This window comes from Drosophila innubila (genome assembly GCF_004354385.1).
Source record: "Drosophila innubila isolate TH190305 chromosome 3R unlocalized genomic scaffold, UK_Dinn_1.0 2_E_3R, whole genome shotgun sequence".
In the NCBI taxonomy this organism is placed as follows: domain Eukaryota; kingdom Metazoa; phylum Arthropoda; class Insecta; order Diptera; family Drosophilidae; genus Drosophila; species Drosophila innubila.
This window is the reverse complement of record NW_022995380.1, coordinates 19,962,997-19,987,490: the sequence shown is the minus strand read 5'-3', so window position 1 is coordinate 19,987,490 and position 24,494 is coordinate 19,962,997. Positions and strand designations below refer to the sequence as shown.

The window sequence follows — 24,494 nt, the reverse complement described above, 5'->3', positions numbered from 1 at the left end:
TTAATGAAACAGGTGTGGATGGGGGGGAAGAGAGCAGAGAGGGAGGGGCAGAAATTGGTAGCTGTTGCGGGAGCCAACAGCCTGCGGTTGACTCGTTTTGCATTTCATTGGAACGAACTGACAAAGTGTAGTTGTTGTTGTAGTTGCTGGTTGTATCAGACCAACAACAACAGCAACAACAACAACAACTACAACTACAGCTACAGATACAGATACATCCGCGACATCAGTCACTGTTGTGGGACTGACTCGACAACGTGTCGTAATCGATATTTCATTGCCATGACGAGCCGAGCGCACGTTGCGTATGATTGATTTCTGCTATGTGTGCGGTATGTAGACAACAAAGATACACACTTACAATAAGTGTGCGTGTGTGTGTGTGTATGATATGTATGACCATGGTTCAAAAACATGAGCATCGTTACATATCTGATACTTTAACATGCTGTGTGGCAACTGTTTCAAAATGATTTTCATGTTGTCTACACAAAACAATCTTTGGAAGGGCTTACAACGCACCATTTAATTAATAGACTGTTTCTTGTCGAAAATTTCAGAAATAAGTAAAATTTTTGATTTAAAGAGTTCTCAGTTTCATTGTGGAAAAACTGCTTAGTCTTTTGAGTATTGTAAGTCTGTATATATTGAGAGAATTCCTTTGTAAGATTTTTTGCATAACATGGTTTGACAATTATAAGACAATTTAAAATGCTTCAAAAAAAAAAAAACAATTTTTAAGTGGTATTTAAGTTTTCTTGTTTTGCAATAATTAATTTAGCTAAGACCATAATTTTAAAATATTGTTTATATAGCTTAAAATATTTTAAACTTGTACTTTAATAAATATAAAATCAAATTTAAGTATTATACAATATTTTAAAACAATTTTTTTAATTTTTTATTTTTTTTATTTTAAATAACTTCTGTTGTCTCCCTAGTTTACTTTAATAAAATAAATAATTGTAATAGACCTAAACAACTAACCAAATAATTGTAAATAATACCATAAAAGCTAAAATGTCAAATGCCTTAGTCAAATCTAGCTTATTTGTAGTTAAAAAATTTGTCTAACAACTAAATAAATTACACCTACAAAGAAAATTAAACTGAGGGAAAAAAAAACTTAAAGCCTTTATAAAGACCAAGAAATAGAGCAGACCAGTCAGCTTGCATTTTTTTTTGCTTCTTAAAGCTCAGTGTAGAAAAGTTGGCAAAACTGTGACAAATGGCTTTGACGACTTCATGCCTAGATATGCTTGTACCTCTACCCGTTTGGGCCCAGACAAAACATTCTTATGGCCATAAACATACTCGAAGTATGAAAGCCGCACATTTTGGTCATTTATCATGCTTACATGCTAATGACATTTGGCCACGGCCCAGAAGAAACATTTTGCGTCTCTTTCTCTCTCTCTTTATCTCTCTCTTTCTCTCTCTCTCTTGTCTCTCGTCTCCTAACTTCAAGTGCTCTCATTGTGGTTGTCTGACCAAGTTATTGTTGCTGTTGTTATATAAGGTTATATAATTATATATTGTATAGTTTAACAGTTAAAACAGTCGAAGAGTATGCCAAGAGTGTGGGTTTATTTAACTAGCGCTTAATTCTGTCAATACAGGGTGCCACAACGCAACGCGACGCGGTCATTTGAGAATTTATGTAAATCATTCAACACACTTCAGGCTGGCCACAATGACAAGCCAGAAACCAAAAATGATTGCTTCAAGTATTTCACGAGCAAACACTTCAGCACAAAGTAAAAAAACAAAAAAAAAAACAAAAAATAGCGTATCTCTAGATACATTTCATAGATACAAATATACATTTGTATCTGTGTGTGTGTGTGTGTGTGTGTGTGTGTGTGTTGCGGTCACGGCGTGGACTTTATGCCTCGGGGACATTTAATTAGAGTCGGTGTTGGTCGAAGCGTTCACACGCCAAGCTGGCCAAATAAACCTGCAGTTTATGGCCAACATAATTAAGTTAAAAGCTTTTTTACAGCTCGCCTTGTGCGCTTTTAAATTGATAATGAAAATACGAAAAACTCATGAAGCGTATTTAATGGCTAAATAAATGCTTTTTGCCTCCACATTCTGTGCCGGACAACACCCACACCTTGCGATAACTTGGCTTAAACACAACATTTCCTTGGCCATGTAAATAAAAATCAGCAGTTTCACCAAATGACAGCTCATTGATTTAAGCTGTCAAATGAAATTGGAAAAGGGTGGACTTTAACATTTTATAAGTAAGTTGAAATTTAACTTACTTACACAGCATATTATAATATGTTAAATACCCTTTCTTGTAGAGTATATAAAAGGGTGCAATTAATAAAAAGGTCGAGCCGAAAAGTTGAACATTTTACCTTTGGTAAAACTCAGCGAAGCATCTTTTTTTGGGACAGGGGGTAATTACTTTATCTGTTGCTGAAGTTGCGCTTTGGCTGCTAATAGGATTATCTAACAGAACAAAAAAAATTTGTATTGAAAAGAAAAAAAACAAAAATGGTAAATAGAAGGTAAAAAGCAGGTTGGGTTAAAAGCCTCGGCATGAATTTTGTGCGGCCGTCGTTTGGCTTTTTGCAGCTGTCAGAACCATAACTCAGTGTCATGTCGGTTTTGGATACCGCGAGTATCTTTGTATCTGTCTAAGTATATGTGTGTGCTTGCAGATACCTCGATATCTGCGTGGCCGCAAAAGCCTCCAGACAAGACAAAAAGCAATTGTTCGATGGCAGCAAAAGAATCGAAATCGAAATAGATTTGCAAACAATTTGCAACAATTCAATCAAAAAACTTTAAACGCAAATACACAGAACGACGGATAGAAAAAAGAGACAGGGGGGATAACAAGAGGCAAAGCGACCATCAGATAACTCACTCGCTTGGTGGTCTGGAGACTGGAGACTGTGGACTGTAGACTGGACTGGACCAGACAAGACCAATAAAGACCACTTCTAGACTTTTTGCGCCCTATGTCTCTGTCGGTATCTGTATCTTTGTGCCGTTTGTTTATCCAAGCGTTTGAATGGCGCACAAGCCAAAGAAAAAGAAATTCAAGGTGAGTCCACGCCACAGACCACGGCGTTCCGTTCAGCTCAGTTCAGTTCAGTTTGGTTTCATTTGATTTGGGATTTTCTTTTCATTTTATTTCTACTCTTTATGCTTCTTTTACAGCTTGTGATGTGCGAGGATAAGCGCAAAATATTTGCCAGCCAGCGAGGCAAACAATGATATTCAAGAATTCAGCTGTCTGTCCGACTGTCTGTCTGACTGTCCGGGTGTCTGTCTTGGTTTCTATCTGTTGGAACTTTTGCGTGCGACTGCGGAAAATGCAAGTGACGATGCAGGTGAGGCGTTGACGACGTCTCTCGACAGCAGCGGAAGTTGTAGCTCTTGCTTTTCATGCCGGAAAGCAGCTGACAAGTTGCACAGTTGTTCAGTTGCTCAGTTGTTCAGTTGCACAGTTGCATGTGCAATATTTCACAGAACATACAGCAAATGGGCTGGACAGGCAGACACATGTATCAACATTGATTGCTCGTACCCCAAATGAGCTAAACTTGCTGCTGTGAAGCTGCCTCAAAGGCAACGCCAAAAAGATGCGACAAATGTCAACGAACGAACGAACGAACGCGGCAACAAACGAACAAACGAACAAACTGGCGACCGACAACTGACAACTGACAACTAACAACTGACATAGCCTAGAAAAAGCAAAAAAAAAAAGTGCCGCTATGAGATGGTCGAGAGATGGTGCTCTTAACTCATATGGCATTTCGTATGGGAAGCTGAACATTCAAGTTGCAGCTGAATCCGTCCATGCCACATGCTGCATTGTCAGGCTTTGTGCCATGGCGTGGCAAGCGAAATAAAATTCCCGTAAGCAGACAGCGTGCCTCTAAGCTGAGAGCTCAAAACAAAACAACAACAAGATGATGCCAAATGGTAACTTGATCAAACTGAAAACGAGATACTCTCAAATGGAATGCAATTCAAGCAAAATTAAGTCACAACTGACTATTTTATGCAGTGCAATAAGATATTATTCTTTTTCAACAATATATGCTGACAAGATTTTATTTTAGGGCATCTGTTAACTTGACTTCTTGCTGAAAAAGAGATGCTGTTAAAAGAAATTAAATTCAAAGAACATTTAATGAAGATTGTCTAAACAGATTAATATTAAAACAGGTTGCAAATATCAACGAAAGATGATGCCGAAAGTGAAATCCGGAGTCCGGAAAGGAATTGAAAATTTGTTATTAAAGGAAAGTTAATAAATCTCAATGGAAAAGAATATACCAATGCGACTTATCCAGTTTCTTAATGATTAAAGTTTTACAAACAGCAATAAATAGGTATCAATGAATATTAAGTTATTCTGAAAAGGAAATGCATTAAAGGATATTTATTATAAGTAAAGGAGTTTGAGTATGATCTATTGATTTAGACTCGACTGAAAAGACCATCTTAAATATTATAAACACAGCGAGATGTTAAAAATACAGCTTAAGTGTTCATTGATTGTCAATTCCATATGCAACTTCTTATTCTAGTACTTTTTGCTGACTAAATGGATGAGTTTTCATTACAACCTCAATGCGTATAGAGTATGCAAAACGTTGAGGCATCTCGACAACGAGAGAACAAGCGGCAAACAGTAAACCGAGACGAACCTTGACTGAGCTCTGCAGGAATTACGCAAATCTCGTTTGTTGAATGTGTTTTCAGTTAGGTGAAGATGCGACAGCATCAACGTTTCAGCCTCAATTGGGGATGATCAAGAGGCAGGGGGAGTCGCAAGTGGCAAGTGGCAAGGGGAGGCAAAACGGCACATGGACATAAATCTGTTTTCAGCATTTTGGTTCTGGCTTGTCTTTGTTTTTGTCTCTGTTTAGTGCATAACGTGGAGACACGATGTATCTGCCATTGCAGCCTCTTCTTTTTTTCAGCTTGTCTTCCCTTCTCCTCTTTTCAACTCTATGCGTCATCTGTACTCTTCTCTTGTCGCCGTTTTGTCTGTGACATTGCAAACAACTGTGTGTTTTTTTTTTTTTTCATTTTCCTTTTTTATATAAGTATATTTTTGCTTCTTCTTTAGCTTTGTTTGTTCGCTTCAGCTTAAAACTCATAATGCCGTTATAAACACAAGCAAATGTATGTGTGTGTGTGTGTGTGTATGTGTGTTGTTGTCAAAGGTCAGCGCACGTTTAAGCCAAGCAGCGCAATTAAACGCACAATGCAGTCAAAGATACACAGCTACAGATACAGATACATCTGCAACTGAGAGTCCTTGAAGCAGCTGCAGATTTATATTACAGCTGGTTCAAGGTGTTTTATTATTTTTTTCTTTTTATGAGAACTCGCAATTTAGCAGCAAAAATAATCCGACTTCTCAGCGAGCAACAAATTGTGGAATAAAGTAACTGGAGTATAAAAGTATCTGGAGAGGCAAAAACTATGAGTATGTGTTAATTATATTAAACTCAAAAGATGCTGCAATTCAGCGCCCAGATTCAGATTGAGATACAGCTTGAGATTCAGATTCCCATTCCCAATTGCCGAGTCGAAGAAAACTGGGTTAGTCACGTAGCCAAAGTTGGCGGGAAAGCGTGTTGATTAAGTTCCCAAAAGACGCTGCTGGGATTTAACCGTAGAAAAGTGTCGCCCTCGTTGTGGAGTGTGGAATGTGGAGTGTGGCAAGTTAACTAAGGAGAAACACACACACACCCATTCACGTGCTCGTGTGTGGTAGAGTTTGCTGTTTTCCACTTGCCGCTCACTAATTAAGTTGCATGGCAAAAGTTCTTGTTGCCGACAGCTGACAAGAAAAGCGCAGACAACTGAACTCGTAGCATTATATGTGGGGCAGTTGGAGTGGTCGAAGTGGCACAGACTAAGGGTGGCATCTGACTAAAAATGTAAGCTCATTAAGTGGGCTTGGCTGACAGCAATGGGCTATGGATGGATTGGTTGGCCGACAGACGCCAACTTGCTACTCCAAGAAACATCAAAGTAAGCATAATTTGATTAAGACATTTAAGCCAAAGACCTAATCATCATTAGCATCAACATAATCATGGCACTGGCTCATCTAAAAGTCGCCACTCTTGGCCGCCTTTGATGCCTCGACTTCTTCTCTACGTCATTGATTCTCAGCTAGGCGAACATAATTTATTGAGCTCGCTCAACTGATGGACAGAGGACAGAGGACAGAGGGAGGCAGTTCCAATAAACAGGGGATGGAGCTGGACTGGGCCAAACCTTTTGGGACTTGAACACTTTTGTTTGCACACAAGTTTTTCCGGGTTTGCGTCGAGAGTTTGTGATTAATTGCAGACCATTTTGGTCTTTATATGTTACGTTGATTTTAGGCCATAACTTCATCGAGGGCTTTTAGGCATGCACGAGACGTAGTTCATTAAGATCGAACCAAAAGTATCTATATTACTCTATTATGGCGGAAATTTAAAGGGTGCGCCTCTAGAATTTGAGATTTGAATTTGTCTATAAAATTGAAATTGTTTCTTTTATGCTTAATGCACTCAATTAAATTCAAATCTCAGAAAAAGGGTTTCATGTATTTTATTTGTATTTCACATTTTAGAATTGTATTTTAATGTATCATTATTTAAAGTAATAAGAATGTGATTAAACTCAGTCATAAAGAAATTTAAATCATTTGTTTTTGCTTTAATAAGTTATTCAAGCCATTAGCTCATCAAATATGCTATTTTAAAAATCATAAAAAATACAAGGAAATGAATTTAAATTACTGTGCAATCCAGAAAGCACTTTAATATATATTCAAAAAGTAAAGTAAAATAAAACCAGGCTAGGAAGAACTATGAGAACTAAAACCAAGTCTGAATATGCAATTACAATTTGGAATTCTCTTATTATGTGCTTCAAGCACTCTATTAAATTCTCTTAATATTTTCATTTCTCATGCAGTATTTTTTTTTTAGTAGAAACCAGAAAGAGATTACACTCAGTCATCAAGTATTCTATTTAGAGAGATGTGCTATGAATATTTTTTTTGCTTAGTAAATGGCAGCAACAACAAACCGACAACAACTTTATGAAGTCTCATGTATGCCATGCATTTTTAAAATGCACTTTTCTACTTATGTCCTTACGTAAAAGCATTGAAGAACAATGCAACAGGCGACAAGTTGCAAGTTGCAACAATGAGACTATGAATGTATCTTGTATCTCGTATGTCGTTCTGGTTGAACATTTTACGAGCGATTGTCTAATGTGTTTCAGGACCATGGCACGTACATGTCGTATACGTAATGCAATTTTAAAGCAACTGAAAGGACATTCGCATTATGAGTTTAGCAGCTGCCATTGTCACTGTGTCATATACGACAGCATGTCCTTTTATGCTTATCCTTGCAATGCACTTTCAGTTCAACTGTCTGTCATTCATTTCACAATTAGTTTTCCAGCATTATTAACATTTGCAACATGGTTTATGGCTCCCTTGGGTTATCCTTGCAGACAAGAAGTCAACTAGGCTTGACCTTTGATGTGGGAAGAGGAGAAGAGAAAGAGAGGGAGTAAGAGTGAGAGGGAGAGCAAAAGGAAGCAATGGGTTACACGTGCTGTCATATACAGATTATCGCCAAGCAAGCGCATTTTCTTGGGCCATTTTAGAATCCCCCAAAGACAACTTACAAAACGGTATCATCAGTTCAGTTCATTGCAGTTTGTTTGTCCTTTTGTTGGTCAGCAAAAGTTTAACATAAATTCAATCGAAGATGCCAATACACAAGGCTTCAGTTTCAGCTTCGACTTCCACTTCGGGTTGTTCACACTTGTCAGCCATTAAGTTTATGACGCAACAACAATAAAACATGCCCCACACTAAAATAAGTGAAAAAAAAAGAAAGGTTATGCCGAGAATTTAATATACTTGCAGATCGTTTCTATGCTATATTATAAACTAGTACGATTTGGGACAATTTTGGGTAAGTTTTGGAAACAACAAAGATTTTAAAATAAGACTTTAATTTGCAGCCGATCGTTCCTATAAAGCAGCCCAATTTCAGCCAACTTTTTTTACAATATAGAAACAAAAAAATAAATAAACACAAATATAAAGTCTTTGAGAATACTTGAGATACTTTAAAAAACAGAAAATTTGTTCATACTTATAGTAAAATTTTGAGATTTCTTCTGAATATATAAAATAATTGAAAATCCACAGTCTGTGAGAATGGTTAAGATAACTCAAAAAATAAGAAAGTTTTTCTTATTAAATGTGGATTTTCGACCGATTGATGCCATGGCAGCTATATGATGTAGTTATCCATTGAAGTACCCTCTGCCAGGGTATAAAAGGGGATGCAACATCCAGAGATCTTCTCTCACTTCTGTGGACACCAAGGGATGTTTGGTCAAGCAAAATACTATAAATAAAACATGGCAGCAGTCGGCATGCCCCCTCCCCAAATAAAAAGCGCAATACAAAAAAAAAAATAAAATAAAAAGAAAAAACCTTTGGCTGCCTCAAAAGTCAGACGAGGGATTGGCCAGAGATAGTGTCTGGTCAGCGGCAAAACTCAAACATATCGAGTGCCAGATGTGGCACAGGAGCAGCAGACAATGCCACACATGTGGCAAGTGGAATGTGTGTGTGTGTGTGTGAGTGTGTGTGTGTGGGACTTTGCGGTTAACAATAGTGCGTCTCTCGATCCCATAGTTTGCGTATTTTGCGGTTGCAAGTGTGTTCGCCTTTCTGCCCTTGGGGAATCAACTCAATTTATTATTGGCGCTAACAAAAATTGGCTTTTTAAAGCGTTAAAGTCGACACAACACCACATCACATCACACACACAAACAAACACACACTCTTACACACGATTCCAATTAAATCAAACAAAAATGTTTGATAAGCCAGCAACTGTGGGCGTGGCATTAGAGGCGGCTGTCTGCACCTTTTTTTTATATTTTTATCGACAAAATGCGGCCCTAAAAATAAGAAAAAAGCGCAATTTTCCAATTGAATAATTGTCGCCGGCAAGTTTTCACTTTTGTTGGCCAGACGCAGTCAGGCACAGGCAGATAGGAGAGAGAGTGTAGGAGAAAGCAGAAGGACACACAGAGAGAACAGATATAGAAGCTGCACGAGAAGGAGAAGAAGGAGAAAGAGAACGAAGACTCGGACTCAGACTCAGACTTCAGTGTCCATTCAACGGCTCAACAGTTTGCCAGTGCTTCAATGTTTCAATGTTTCAGTTGCAGCGTTTGAGTCTTTTCGAATCTTTTCGAGTGTTGTGAGTGTTTGCCTTGCCATTGAATGGCTTTTGCCAGCGCCTTTTCTTTGCTCTCCGCATCTCTCTATCTATCTGTCTCTTTCTTCATCTGTCTCTGCACAGCCTTTTAACAACAATTTTCTTGTCTATTTTCAGGACGATTTGCCGGGCCAAGCGCTGTTGGATGTCGTTTTTGCCAGGCTCAATTTAATCGAGACTTCATACTTTGGCATACGCTACATAGACGACGAGAATCAAACGGTAAGTGGAGAGTTCTCTCGGGAAAGTGAGTGAGAAGCTGCTGGGCAAACATATTGGTTTTTGAAATTCATTTTCGTTTTCATTGAAATTCATTGAGGCGCATGCGAAAGCGTTAAGAATAAAAACAAAAACTCGTCTCTTTGGCAAAACTCTTTGAGCCTTGGCGAGACGAAAGCGCCTGCAAGGCAAATTATATAATTTCGCTTTCCACACACATTCATATATGGACAACGTGTTGGGAGAAAGCCGGCAAAAGGGGCGACACTTTGGCCTTCATTGAAATTCACTTTTATGCCTGCTTTGTCCTTTGTGTTGGCCATAAAAACGTCTATAGTTCAAAGTCGCCACCTGTCAGCTGTTGCCAGGAGTTTGTGCTCGCAGATTGCGTATACGCCATGTTATCAATTTGATATTTATTTTGCATTTTTTCCACAATTTCTTTGCCTTTTTCAGCACTGGTTGGATCCAGCGTCGCGCATTTCACGACAACTGAAGCCTAAATCGGATCCATATGATTTGTATTTTGGCGTCAAATTTTATGCCGCCGATCCGTGTAAGCTGCTCGAAGAGATAACGAGGTGAGCTCGAAGAATTATTAAATTTAAATTTAAATCTAAGTAGGAATTTAGAACAATAATTAAAATGAGATATATTTCATGAGATTAGTTTTAATTATTTTAATTTTTTCTAATTGTTTCATTTATTTAAAGTAAAAAATAATCATATAAAATTTAAAATAAAATTACGAATTAAGCTGAACAATAAAAGAATTGCATTTATTTAAAAAATTAAATTTTAAATGCACAGTTAAAGAAGCTTAAACGTCTGCTGCAAAATTTGTAGCATGGATTGGGGAAATGTCAGAAAATCCAAATGATTATTGAAATCGTTTTAAGCCCATTAAAAGTACTCCCCGGTTCAATTCCTTTATGCTTGTCATTATAAAAACTTTAAACAGTTAAATGTTTCACATATTTTTTACATAAATTCAATTTATTAATTGCCACACGCACACACACACACACACATGCAATCACACTCATATTCAAATGCACTCACAATTCAATAAAATGCAAATTAATCGAGTCGATTTGAGGGCTGTGGACTTTGGTCAGAGAGCAGACAACTAATGGATGGTGCATAATGCATTTAATACACATTTATGCACGCAAGAGTGTGTGTGTGAGTGTGCGTGTGTATTTGTGGTGTGAGTGTGTGTGCACAACAAGCAAAATGAATTGCGAAAAACGCCAATCGTCATGAAAATGTGAAAATCCCAAGGGGGCAATATCAAAGCTAATAGCTGGAAGGCAGAGAAAAGTAGGGGAAAGGGGGCGTGGTTTACGCCAAATGTCGTGTTCTAGCCATGCTGCAGTTAGCTGCATTTATCAAGCATTTGGTGTGTGCAAATATTTGCGTTTAATACGACGACACGTTGCCCATAATCGTCACCAAGTGGACGACTGTGCTCCTATCCACAGCAGCAGAGATGTAGAGGGGCAGAGAGGGCAGAGGGGCAGAGGGGGATGCGGAAACGGATGGCAATCTCTGGCCAAACATGATCAAAACTCGCGCCAACTGCTGCGCTAATATTGGCGCATATAAATGCAATGAAAATGCAGTGAATTGCACTTATATCTCTAATACCCTCAACTGAAGAGAGAGAGAGAAAATTGCATTGCATATTATTGAAGTGCAGAGTTCAAAGGGTGGAGAAAAGCTAGAGAATTTTGTTATTTTAGCTATACAAAGTCTGCGGCGCACAATAAACGCCAATTGACTTTCGACAGTCAGGCAGGCAGCCAGATTGTGGCATGTTGCACGAACGTTCAACGTGCAACATGGACTTGAAGTGCTGCTGATGAGCTTTGGGTTAAAGGACAGTTGAAAGCGTTCTATTAACAATATTGAATCGCTGATAATCAGAGAATGTTTGTGAATGAATAAAGAGACACACAAATTACAACGTTGCTCGTTAGGCAAATAATTGTGAAATATGTTGCAAACTCTTCTTGCCAACTGTTGTGTTGGCCAAAGTCAACAGTTTGTTTGTGTGTTTAGGTCAAAACATCAAAGTCGTATCCAAATCAATTTTATACTCAACAATCAAATTAGAGAAGAGTATAATAACTTTCCGACTATGTATGTAACAGGCAGAAGAAGGCATTTTGAGTTCATAAATACATTAACATTAAGATTTTAAATGCAAAAATTCCTAAAAATTAGTTGTTCTTGTTTTTCGGAAAGGTGTTAATATATGATTATTAATACCTTTTAAAACTTGTTTCTTATTAAATAAGACTTCAAGTTAGCTAACCTATTCATTAAATTCAAATTAGACAAAAGAAAAAGGTCGCTAACGAAAACTAACGAAAAACTCACAATTAAATTATATTAAATATAAATAAAAGCCTTTACAAAAACAAACAAATCGCTGACTTGAGGTCTAAGTTATTTAAAAGTTGTGTTTTTTAACTTGTGTATAATTATTTTCTTTTTAATTATCATATTTATTTTGTCTGTTGCTATTTAAAGGATCATTTTCAAATTTACAATTAGTGGGCATCTCTAAGTCGAGTACCCTTTTTTTGTTGCGCTATGACAATTTGTTTACTGTTTTCTGAGTGTGTTTACCAACTAATTAAATTTGTTCATTTTATTTCAATGACAGATATCAACTTTTCCTGCAAGTCAAACAGGATGTACTACAAGGACGTCTCCCCGTCGCCTTCGAGCTGGCCGCCGAACTGGGCGCCTTTGTGGTGCAATGTGAGTGTGATGTCCCCTTTAAATTTGATATGCTAACATTTACAATATTTATTACATTCCAGCTGAATTGGGGGACTATGATCAGCGACGGCATTCGAAGGGTTATGTCTCGGAGTTTCGCCTGCTGCCGAATCAGAGCAGCGAGTTGGAAACCCGCGTCTCGGAGCTGCATCAACAGTTGAAGGGCATGTCGCCATCCAGTGCCGAGTTGAACTATTTGGACAAAGTCAAATGGCATGACATGTATGGCGTTGATTTGCATCCCGTGCTGGTGAGTGGAATCCAGAGAACCACAGCAGTCTGTGTCGAGGAGCTGCCCACAAAAAGGGGTCAATGTGAATGCAAAGTTTAATTTCGTTTCATGGCAAATATTATAAATCATTTGTTCACATTTTTGGGGGGGGAAGCAGCGCAATGATTATTCCCCACAGCCACGCCCACTCTGTCTCTGTCTGAGTTGAGTCTAACCCAACCCCTGTTCAACCCCTTCTCCTCCTTCTTCTCTGTTATGTTGTAGCTGCTTTTGTGCTGCGTAAGTTGGCACTTCATTTGCATTTTTTATTGCCCTTTACTTTGATATCAAACCTCAATAAATCACCAGCTGTGTTTGTATACCAGACATATGTGTGTGTGTGGTGGTGTGTGTGTGTGTGAGGGAGGGTGAAAACCTCTGTACTACACATGCCTGTGGTATGTGCTGCCCTTTCTCCCTCTCCCTCTCTCTCCACTCCCCTCTCTCTGTTTGTTTATAGACACAAATCATTGACTATCGCGGCGCCAGTTGCCAGTCCCCACTTTGCCCCTTTACACTCACCCCTTTAGAGCATTTGCTTTCTTAATTTAATTAACAGCTAAAATTACAATTTCTTTTTATTATGATTTTTTACTGTTTATGTTTAAGGGGAAGACTTGGCCATAAAGCGTGCACAGAAAAAAAAAAGATGAAAGTTCTACAATGCAAGTTTAATATTCTTGATTTTAATTTTTTTTTCTTAAATAAATATTCAGAATATTATTGTTAAATTTAGACAATATGCCAATAAAATGGCAACGACTGAACTTTAAAAAATTCCAAGAAGATTAAAATACTTAAGCTTACAAAATCTTACAGAGACACTTAAATATAGATTTACGAAAAAAAATCTTGTCTGAATCAAGAATTTTGTACTTGGTTTTAGAAAGTGCGAAATTATTGTACTCATGATATCGCATTGGATTGATTTTATCCGTAAATCTGGATATCTTTTTTTTTCTATGCAGCCAGTAACTAATAGGCCAAGCTGGTCAAAGTAAACTTTTCTATTGTTAACACACATTTCATTTTGACAATAGCCAAGAACTTAAGTCGCCTTGCCTGCTTAAGCTAAAACAAAAGCTACACTTTGTTCCCAAGTTTCTGCAAGTTTCCCCGTCGAACTTCAACTTTAACTTCAACTCTAACTCAACTCATTTCTGTTTTTATTCTCATTGTTTTCATCTGTTTTATTTGCAGGGCGAGGACAGTGTCGAGTACTTTTTGGGCCTGACACCCAGCGGGATTGTCGTGTTGCGCAACAAGACGACGGTGGCTCATTACTATTGGCCGCGCATTGCCAAAGTTTATTATAAAGGACGGTATTTTATGCTCAGGATAAGCGATAAAAATGTAAATTTTCAACACACCCAACAACAAAGCCAAAAGACGTCAACGACGGCGACGATGACGATGACGACCAAGTATTTGCTCTTAACCATACATTTTTTTTGGGCTCTCGAGTGCTTTACACAATTTGCAGTTCGTTTGCCATTGTGCTCTTCTCGTTTTTAATGCTTTCGCTGCGGAAAGGGTATACAAGTAATTCGACACTTTCAGAATTGCACTACAAATACAAACTTGAGCATGTGATAGAACTTTTTTTTGGATTTTATATTGAAGAAATTGACATTTTTGTTGAACATGCTAATGTGGCAGTGCTGCCATCTGACAGTTTAGCATCTGTAGTGCATCTGGCAGCACTCAATTTAACCAAATTTAAAAAATATGTATAGCTTATTAGTACTTCATGATGTTTTTATCAGCAGTCATATATTATAGCCAATGTCTATTTAAGTTTTGTTCCAAAACAGAATAATTTTAGTGCTGCCACCTACCCTTTAAAACACTTGATCTGGCAACATTAAATTTATCAGCTAAACGACAAAGCTACCAAAGCTGTCAGCCACAACTTCTTCAACTTAAAGTGTGTTCAAATTTCGTTGTGAGATAGAGAGACTTCTTCTTTTTACAGCCATTTTGCAGTGTCGCCAATTTTTTGTCGTTGGGCGACAACTTTTAGCTGTCAACGTTCTCAAGTGCGGCAGCTGAGGAAGCACTCGTTAGACAACAAGTAGCTGGTAGATAGTAGATGGTATCTGGTAGCTAGCCCGGTTGCTATTCTAACTTGAACACTTTTTGGTGCTAACGCTTTGATAATCAAAAAACTTTTCTTCAGTTTGACGCACACAAAAGCCGAAAAACTTTCGCATTTTCACAAAATTCTTTTTTTTTTTTTTTGCTTTTTTTGGAAGGGGAATACATATATATATATATTTTTTGTCAAAGAATTCACACTTTACATTGGCAGGGAAGTTTGCCTCGACGCAGAATTCACTCGGGCATTCATTCACTCAATTTGCCTTTAGTTGGCAACTGCATCGTTTGTCGGCAAAAGGTTTCAAAAGCCAGGTCTGAGACTCCTTCTCTATCAGCTTCTTCTGCTTTATGGCTCTCCAGCGTTCTGTACATCGTCATCGTCGTAGTCATTGTCGTGACTTGACTTAGTGCTTATCACACTTGTACTATTCCTATACTCTCTCTCTCTCTCTCCATCTCTCTCCATCTCTCTATCAATAGAATGAGCTCAGCACTTATGGCTTTGAGACTCCAAGGAAATCGGCGTGCAAACATTTGTGGAGATGCTGCGTTGAGCATCATGCGTTCTTCAGACAGGTGCGAGTTGCACCTCTGCCCAATTCGCAGTCACATGCAGCGGATTTGTTTCAGCTCGGCTCGCGCTTTAGACACAGGTGAGTAAACCAAGTAAACCCCGAGTGCTTCAAGGCATTCAAGCCAAATCTGCCGGAAGTGTTGCCACATGCCAGTGCATGTGAGAGTGGGTGAGACTCCAAGAGACTCAGTCGAGTGGAGTGGAGTCAAAGTCGAGTCGAGTCGAGGCATTAAATAAAGTTATTAAACCGATGCGAGAGGGCCAGCATAACATACTATGCTTGTATATTATGGCCATGCCCTGCTTGCCAATTTATTAGCCAGTTTGCCAATTTGCAGTGCAGCCAATTAAAATGTAACCCGGCACACTCGAAATCCTTGTTGAATGCACATGCAGCCCATGTGATTAGATCATTAAGGGCAGTCCAGCGCTGTGCAGATTCGTTCAATGAACTGATTCAAGTCGAAAACCTGCTGCAATTTGAGCTGGTTCCCAAGCAGCACAACGGCATCTCAAATAGATGCCGAGCTAAGCTCACATATAGTAGATCAAGTTTACACCAAAGCAGCCAAAGCAGCTAATTGGAAGTCCAATAAAAATGTCGGATCTGCTGGCGGCCAAGTCGAGTGCAAAGCCCACTAATGACTTTCTGTGAAATGCCTGTGAGCAGCAGAATGCAAGGCAATTGTGCATGACGAATGTGGCAGGGACTTTTGGCCAACTTGCTGCCCTCCAACCTCAACCATGTTTACGACTGCCATGTGCGGAGACTGCGGCCATTTGGCCATTTGGCCATTTTTCCCATTTGGCGTGGCCAGCAGAAAACTTTCTTGCACTTGGTGCCTACTAGTTACGAACTTGGCTAAATCGACGAACACGTGGCTAACCGTAAACTCAGCGAAAACGCAACTCAAATGAAACTACAAGTATTAGCCAGGAGGGTGGTTCACTTCTTCTTTTTTCCGTGGCCAAAAAAAGTTTTTGGGCGCCACGGCGCATTTAACGACTGTAGACCGAGTTCTCTGCTCGGCCTTTTTAATTTGTGAAACAAATGAAAGTTTTTACAACCTTTTTATGGTTCACTGTTCATTATTACCGGCCAAAACCATCAGCTGAACGTCTTGTATTCGTGCTATTTCTATTTTTTAGCCCTGTACTTAAAGAATAGAGCGGGCTTATAAATTTTAGGCAATGTATGTAACAGGTAGACCTTATATAGTAAATATATTTTTGATTAACATCAAAAACCGAGTCGTTAATGCCAGATCTGACTGTCTGTTCATATAATTTCTCATACTGATAAGAAACAAATCTAATAAAATAAGATTTTTGTCTCGAAACTGAAAATTTTCAAACCAATAATAAACTGGGAATTTATAAAAGACAAATCAAGAAGATACCACTGCTGCAGAATAGTATATAATATATAATATAAAAATATATATAAAAAATATAGTAAAATAAAATGAAATTAAAAAAAAAAGTTAATAACAAAAATGCAAATACAAGATATCGTATATTGAATACTCTACTACTCGAATATTGCTTGCCTGGTTGCCAGGTGTGTCTCAGTCGGGCACACTCGACAGTAGCATTCTCTCTAGTTTTATGCTTTTCTTTCGCTTTTATTTTGCATTGTGCTTTGCTGCTTATTTTTGTTATTAATATATATATTTGTACGACTTTATGCCTACTTTTATGTTGTTGCCCCAACAATCTCGCATGTCTGACCCAAACCCAACCAACAACCAACAACCAACCAACCAACCAACCCACAACAGTCGCACGGACAAGCAAACGGAGAAGGATGCACTTGCCGCCGGAAGAGCGCCGCCCGCCTTTACGCGTGTTCCCTCCAAGCGGCAACCCCGACGCGTGATTGATGACTTTTTTAACAGCAACAACGGCGGTGGTGTCGCTGGTGGTTTAGGTGGTGTCGGTGGTGGTGGCATCATCATTGGCAACCGACCACTGCCACAGCCTCTGCCACTGCAGAGTTTGGCCAGCAGCAATGGCAACGCCAACTCGAACCAAGCCAAGTGAGTACTCCAAATATCCATCATTTGTTTTCATTTCATGCAAAAAAGTTTTGATTTACCCAACGTCAGTCGTCATACACACTACTGGTCAATATAATAGGTATATTGAGCGCTTTTTAATAAATATAAAGAACAAATTCAATTCACTTTAAGTTCTCTAACCTACAATACATTATAGAAAATTTGGTGAAAATAATTGGTACAGCAATTCTACAAAGTCAAAAACTCAAATATATGAAATTTGGTTCAATATTTTTTTATTTTTAGTAATCTTATCCATAAGTATCCGGTACAGTCACCCTTATGTTGTATAACTTTGGCGTTATTTTTTTTCTTACTAGCTTATAAGTTCGCGAAAAGTCTCCACTAGAATTTTATAACACATTTTTTGTACCAATTCCAACAACGTACTTAATATTTTGACCAGTAGTGTATATACACCCACTTACTTTTAGCGTAGTTGTCCCTTATTTTTTTTAGCACTTTTTTTTTGGGTAATAATTTCGAGAGTTGCGCCAGAGACAGAGCCGGAAGTGCTCTCATGTTGCATCTTCCTTTGATCTGTTTTTAATTTTCAACATGCGAGTTTTTTGTGGGGCGTTTCCCCTCTCTCTTTCTATCTCTCTCTCTCTCTCTCTCTTGGACTGTCTGCACAAATAAAGTTGCCATTTTTGGCATAGTGAATATTTCCCTTCCCACTGCATCTCTCTCTCTCCCTCTCTTTCTCTCAGTCAGTCTCCAATATAAAAACAATGCAGCAAACACTTCATCATGCCCCATCTGCCTCCTTCCTTCCACTTGGGAAGTGGGTGTGGATTTGACAGGCCGTCGCCTTTGCATTGTTTTAGCTATTGTTATTGTACTTCAACTTGCTATTGTTGTTGTTGTTGTGGATGTCCTTGTGTCCAAGTGCTCCTGTGGCATGTTTCGATTTCGTGCTCAAAATCCATTTAGTTGCCATTTGAAGGCAGTTACATTGTCTAGACGCAACTTTTATTAAATGTTTTATGGTTTTGCACATCAAATTATATATGGACAAATAAAAATCCACCATTAGAGAGAGACAAATAGAGTGCGAGAGAGAGGGGGAAAGAGTTCAATTTTGTGCTGCGGAAACTTCGACAGGATGTGGAATCATGCAGCAAAAGTCTAATGGATATTGACTCATAGAAAATAGTTCTTTGAGAAACCCTTGAGGAAAAGTAAAGATCAATATAAATAGAAAGAGAAAGAGAGAAATCATTGACAGCACAATAGAGAGTTACAAAATGAGTAAAATAATTTATTGATAAGAAAACAAAAGAATGAACAAGACAGAAAGGTACTAAATAAAAACTGTAGGAATGATAGATACAAAGAAAAAGAATGACTGAGAAAGGTAGAGCGAACGGGAAAATGAGACAAACAAAAAGGAAGACAGAGACAGGAAGACAGACGGAGTAAGCAAGAGAGAAAAAGGCAGAGAGATCGACAGATCGACAAAGTGATATAAGGATCAGAAAATGGACACAAATGGGAAAGATATACATACTATATAGATCGAGTGAGATGGAAGACAGCGAGAAAGATATATGGTGAGAGCGAGATAGAAGGATATAAAGAAAATGGAGGACAGAAAGAAAAAGCAAGGATAAAATACAAAAAGAGAGGATAAGAGGGGGTAGAGAAACAAAGAAAGAGACAGATAAAAAGAGCTGGAAAGTTGTCAATAAAGTTTTGTCGAGAAGACAGAAAGGGAGAATGAAAATGAGAGCGAGACAGCAAGCTAAGCTGGAGAAGAGAGTACGGCTTTGCTTAGTCAGCAGGTAAATAATAGAAATAGTCATCCATGTGGCATGCAACAGATTGCAGTGCGATCAGTTGCAACATCATTAACTTGGGGCAGTGGCAGTGGCAGTGGCAATGCCGCATTTGACCCCATCAATGTCACTGCTGCAAAGGCCACCATCTATGCATAAATTAACCAAAGTGGTAGCCAAGAAGTGTGTAATCGCTGGCGCAACAATTCCAAGGAACACGCTGCAAACAGTGGAGAGAGAAGAGAGGAGAGAGCTGAAAGGAGAAAGAAGAGAGGAGATGGAAGGAGCGAATAGCTCACGTCGTTTATCATTTGCAAACAAAGAAGGAAGCCAAGCGTGGCAACGTTAAGAGGAGAGCACAGGCAGGAGAAGACTGAAGCAACTGGAGAAGACTGGAGCGGAAGAGAGGAAGAGAGGAGAGGCCAATCAAGTTGGCCACACCAATGGCAAGCGGGACATAAATCACAAGGCACAATGCCACGTCCCGGCAGAGTCGTCTCCAACAGCATGTCCACATTCATGTCCAAGTCCCAGTCTCTGTCCATGTCCCAGTCCCTGTCCATGTGCCAGTCCCTGTCCCTGTCCATGTTGGTGGAGAGCTTCTCGAAATGATTGCCCGCTGATTGCCAGTGCGGCAATTACTCAATTTTACACACGCGCATTATTTGTCTGTGTCGATCTGAGGCTGAAAATGTGGGAGGGGAGGAGGAGGAGGAGTTGGAGATCCTGCCCAGCGACAGCCTAAATGGAGTCTGTTGGCTTGCAGACTTTAATCAACGTTTATGTTAAACAATTTAAATTTATGGCAAAATAATGCGAGAGCGTTGCAATTGCTTTTGCTGACTGATTCCCCTCCTTTCTTCATTTGTAGCAACTACGACAGTCCCTACCGCTCCACGTATAGCATACCCACTAGCCTGGGATTGCGGCCCAGTCATCAGCAGCAATCCTCGCAGCAGAACAACAACTCCAGCAGCTACAACAACAATGGCAGCAGCAATTTACAGACACCTGACTCGCCGCGCAGCACACGGAGTGCCCCCTGGCCCAGATCGCAGCAGCGTTCGCTTTTTGGCCACAATCCGTCAAGTCCACGCTCGGTGCGATCGGTGAGCACCACGGGCGGTGGCCTGCATCATCATCATAGCCATAGTCATGGTCATGGCACCAGTCATCATCAGCATCATCATCATCAGCATCATCAGCATCAGCATCATAATCAACAGTCGACGTCGTCGTCATCGCATCGACAGCAACGTGCCAGCTCCTCATCCGCCTCGCATCAGCAGCAACGTTATCGCTCCAGCTCCGTGGAGAGTCATTCATCCAACGATTCGCGCTCCACGCGTCGGTAAGTGCAACTCTCATGCCACATGCCACATGCCGCATGCCACATGCCACAGACTCCCACTCAATTCCTTTATTGACAGTCACAAGCATCGCCATCGTCGCACCTCGGACAATGAGAGCGAACTGTCGCGTGGCTCTGGACGCTCGGGAAGATCGCATCATCGCAAGCATCGACGCTCGCATCGGCATCGCAGGGATTCCGCCGGTGGCTCCGATCACGACAGCACCAGGGGACGCAGTTACTCCGGTCATCGCAGCTCCTCCATGCGCAGCGGCAGCGCGGAGTTGATTGACTCCACCACGCAGTGGCGTGAGGTGCAACGCCGCCAGGCGGAGGCAAGTCTCGGACAGAGCTCCGTGCAACAGGCGTCCGTCTCGAAGAGCAGCATGGTGGCACGCAGCCTCCACAGCAACGACAGCCACTCGGATACACACTCGCACCACAAGTCACGCCGGCATCGCAAGAACAAGTAAGTCCAAATTGTACAAACTGCTAAAAAAAAAAATTTATAATATTATATTATATATAATTAAGACTAGTACTTATTATATTGTGATATGAGGTAATACACTATAAATTTTTCATATTTTCTCTATATATGTTTATAACCATTTTTTTTAAATTTCTTACGCTGATTCCGCATAAAAATCGCGTCAATCTCAGAGACTATAAGAGCTAGACACTTTAAATTTGAAACGCAGGTTACTCTATACCATGCGCATATAAAGCTTATTTTCAATGTAGAGTCTAACGTTCTTTTCGCCGGCATATTAAATCATATAAGATTGCCAAAGCAAATTATACAAAAAAAGGATTACAAGAGCATTTTTAAAGCTATATGCTTAAGTTTTGGCTCATATGATGTATAAATAAATTTGCATCTGTTCTAAGAATTTCATCAAAAACGGATATAAGACTCGCAAGATATTCACGAAATAATTCAGTTATTTTTTGTAGCTTGAAGTATGTTAATAAGCAAGTTCTGTCATCCGGATTGCATTTTTAAATTTATATAATTAAAAAATTAAGTAATAGTTTCATCATGATGCAACTATCGATAATATTGATAGATAATTTTCGAAAATAATTGATTTTATGTTATTAGCACAACTTATATATTCATCTTGCTAATCCTTGCCTGCCTTAGGTCTCCGTCGGAATCGCGCAGTCGCATGTGGAACAGTGAACTGGCAAAGCATCTGCAGTTTGGTCTGGTGGACACCGCTGGGATGTCAGAGCAGCAGCTGCGGGAAATACCCTACACAGTGGTGGAGACGACCTCGAAACGTTCCAATTCGAATCTCAAGATCCACAAGAGCAACAGCAAGAGCAGTGTGGGTGCCAAGAGCAATGGATCCGGCAATACGATTACCAATGGCAGTGGATCGGCTAATGCTGGACAGGCCAAGAATCGCGTGGATCGGATTAGAGGGTGAGTTGAGCCAAAATGCCAATGAGTGAGTGCTACTGGCAGTTTCTCATATTGAACTGCTGCCTTGTAGACTCTACTACCAAAGCTCTCATCCGCATGATAGCAATGTCGGCGGCGTGGGCAATGCTGCTGGTGTCCCTGGTGCTGGTGGCGGTGGCGGTGGTGGTGGTGGTGCACCCAAGAACGGTTCCATACGCTCGGCCAGCACAATTTCGTCGCGTGAATGCGATCGCAACAATGGACATGGATTGGTGCGGTAAGTGAGAAAAAGGGTTGCCCCTTGGGGTTATGATTCTATAACTTTTTCTATCCAGCATGATGTCTAGCATGAGCATGGGTGACTTTATCTCACCCACTGGCTCCAATCTGAGTCCACTGGAGAACTCCGCGTTACGCGTTTCCCATGAGCACACTGACTCCGGACTGGGTGCCGATCAGGATTATGCTTACTCCTCTGAAAGGTAAATAAATACTAGTACACATACTATGTACCTTCCTACCGTCTAACTTCTCTACTATCAAGTTCTTGTTATTAACTATTTATTATCAGGGAACCAAATCGAAACAAATATCGATTTCGATTCCAGTACGATTTTTTGATTAAAGTTAAAATCGAAAGATTTTGTCCTTTCAGTTTCGTTAAAAATTTCATTTTTTTCCATCACTGTCCATTTTTCGAAAACCTCAAACTGTCATAACTTTGTCAAATCTCAACCGATTTCCTTGCGGAATGTCAATTTTATCATTATTTAACCTCTAATTTGATTCTGTCTCAATATTGAAACATGTAATTTTTCTTCAGCCCATTTTTCCCATACTTTCCCCTTGACCCTATCTCATCAACTTTAAACTGCCATAACTTTGCCAAATTTTATCCGATTTCACTGCGGAATGTAATTTTTTTCATGATTTGGTCGAATAATTGATTCTACATTAAATTTGGAAAACTCAAATTTTTTCCCATCACTGTCCACTTTTTCCATACTTTGCCTATCTGAATTTGTAAGAATTTAACGCGAAAAATCGCTTAAATTTACGAATTTGCGAATTTGAAAAGTTCGACTGTTTAGTTAAACCTGATTTGACATGCAACATTTCCGCTTTTCTTTATCTAATCCTCACGAACAGATCCAGCGATAGTACACGCTATGGCACGAACAAATCATCTGGAGCCTCCAGTGGCAGTCATCGCAAGTCCATTGGCAGTGCTGGAGGCGGTGGAGGTGGAGGCGGTGGAGGTGGCAACAATGGTGGCTACAACAGCCTCATGCAACAGACTGTGAGTAATCAGCAGCAACAGCAACGTTCGCTATTCGCACAGCAGCAGCGGCAACAGAAGCCGAATTACAAATCGTCCACTAACCCGAGTCACAATCCAAATCACAATCCAAATTCAAATCTGGCGCCAGTACATGGTGCCACATCGGCAACAGCGCCAACAGCAACAACAACAACAACAAAAACCTCCTCCACTTCAGCTAATACTAACTCAACGACACCGCCAACTTGCCCCAGTGGCAGTGGCAGTGGCAAAGGCAGTGCCAACAACATTGGCGCCGGCAATCGCCTGCTCAGTTACACGACCTTTGAGAACAATCAGTACAAGTTCAGTCTGAACAATGCACTGGGCAAGGGATCAGCCGGCGCTCGTGTTGCAAGCAGCAGCAGCAGCAATCTCACGGGTAACTTGGTGTCAGCTAGTGTTGGTGCTAGTGGTGCTAGTGGTGGTGGTGTTGCTTTCAGCCGACAACGTAGCTTTGTGGAGTGGCCCAACAATCCGGCTGCTCCCTATTACTATCAGGGTCCATCGTCGAGTGCGGCGCAGGTGAAGAGACGTGATGCCAAGTCGGATATTGGAGTGCCAACGCGTCGTCTGTCGGGTCAGAGTGTCACGAAGACACAGCTGCTGGCCAATGCCAGCTGTTATCCCATGCACTATGCCAGCAGCAATGTGGCCAACAACAACATCGGCTACAATCGCGCTTTGGGCCAACGTGGTGTTGGTGTTGGTGTTGGTGCCACAAATGCCAGCGGATTTGGTTTGCAGCCGGCCAAATCGGATCTGTTTCTATCCTACATACATGGCGGTGAATACGAGCGTCCCTACATCTACAACTACAAGATGCCACAGATGCCGCCGGGTCTCTTAAATGCTGCCGCATCCAATTCGGGCTCCGCTTCTGGTTCCAATTCTGGCAACGGTTCGCCCAAACAACAACAACAGCTACAGGCGAGTGCCTATCACATTTCGGGCGCCCAGACTGCTGATCCACCGCCACCGCCTGCACCACTTTATGGTGGCTCGGCGCCCGCCAATGATGTCATGTACTATCAGTTTGACAAAGGCGCCACACAACAGCCGCCCATTGTGCAGCAGCCAAAGGCGGCAAGTGTTGCAGGTGGTGCAGGCGGTGCAGGTGGTGCAGCCAGTGGGCCATTAGTGTATCTGCAGCATGGACAGAATGTCGCGCCATCGAATGTCACCTCAACGCAACAAACTGTGAGTAATCCTCGGGTTGATCTGCCCCCTCAACCTGCCGCATGTTGTCGTTGTACATCCCTTTGTGTCTTGCCGCATCTCCGTTGAATGTTGACTGTTTGTTTTGTT

The 24,494-nt window shown here is 40.4% G+C and overlaps 1 protein-coding gene across 1 annotated transcript in view; it reads left to right on the top strand.

The window, feature by feature from the left end:
- Positions 1–24,494, top strand: part of LOC117789890 (hornerin) — a 38,616-nt gene that overhangs the window by 3,743 nt on the left and 10,379 nt on the right. Inside the window, exons 2-14 of the mRNA XM_034629066.1 lie at positions 9,426–9,530; positions 9,984–10,108; positions 12,202–12,299; positions 12,362–12,570; positions 13,792–13,944; positions 15,172–15,344; positions 17,047–17,304; positions 19,975–20,454; positions 20,534–20,923; positions 21,602–21,886; positions 21,957–22,142; positions 22,201–22,347; positions 23,015–24,386. Coding sequence (XP_034484957.1) covers positions 9,426–9,530; positions 9,984–10,108; positions 12,202–12,299; positions 12,362–12,570; positions 13,792–13,944; positions 15,172–15,344; positions 17,047–17,304; positions 19,975–20,454; positions 20,534–20,923; positions 21,602–21,886; positions 21,957–22,142; positions 22,201–22,347; positions 23,015–24,386 — 3,981 coding nt within the window. The remainder of the gene's footprint in view (positions 1–9,425; positions 9,531–9,983; positions 10,109–12,201; positions 12,300–12,361; positions 12,571–13,791; positions 13,945–15,171; positions 15,345–17,046; positions 17,305–19,974; positions 20,455–20,533; positions 20,924–21,601; positions 21,887–21,956; positions 22,143–22,200; positions 22,348–23,014; positions 24,387–24,494) is intronic.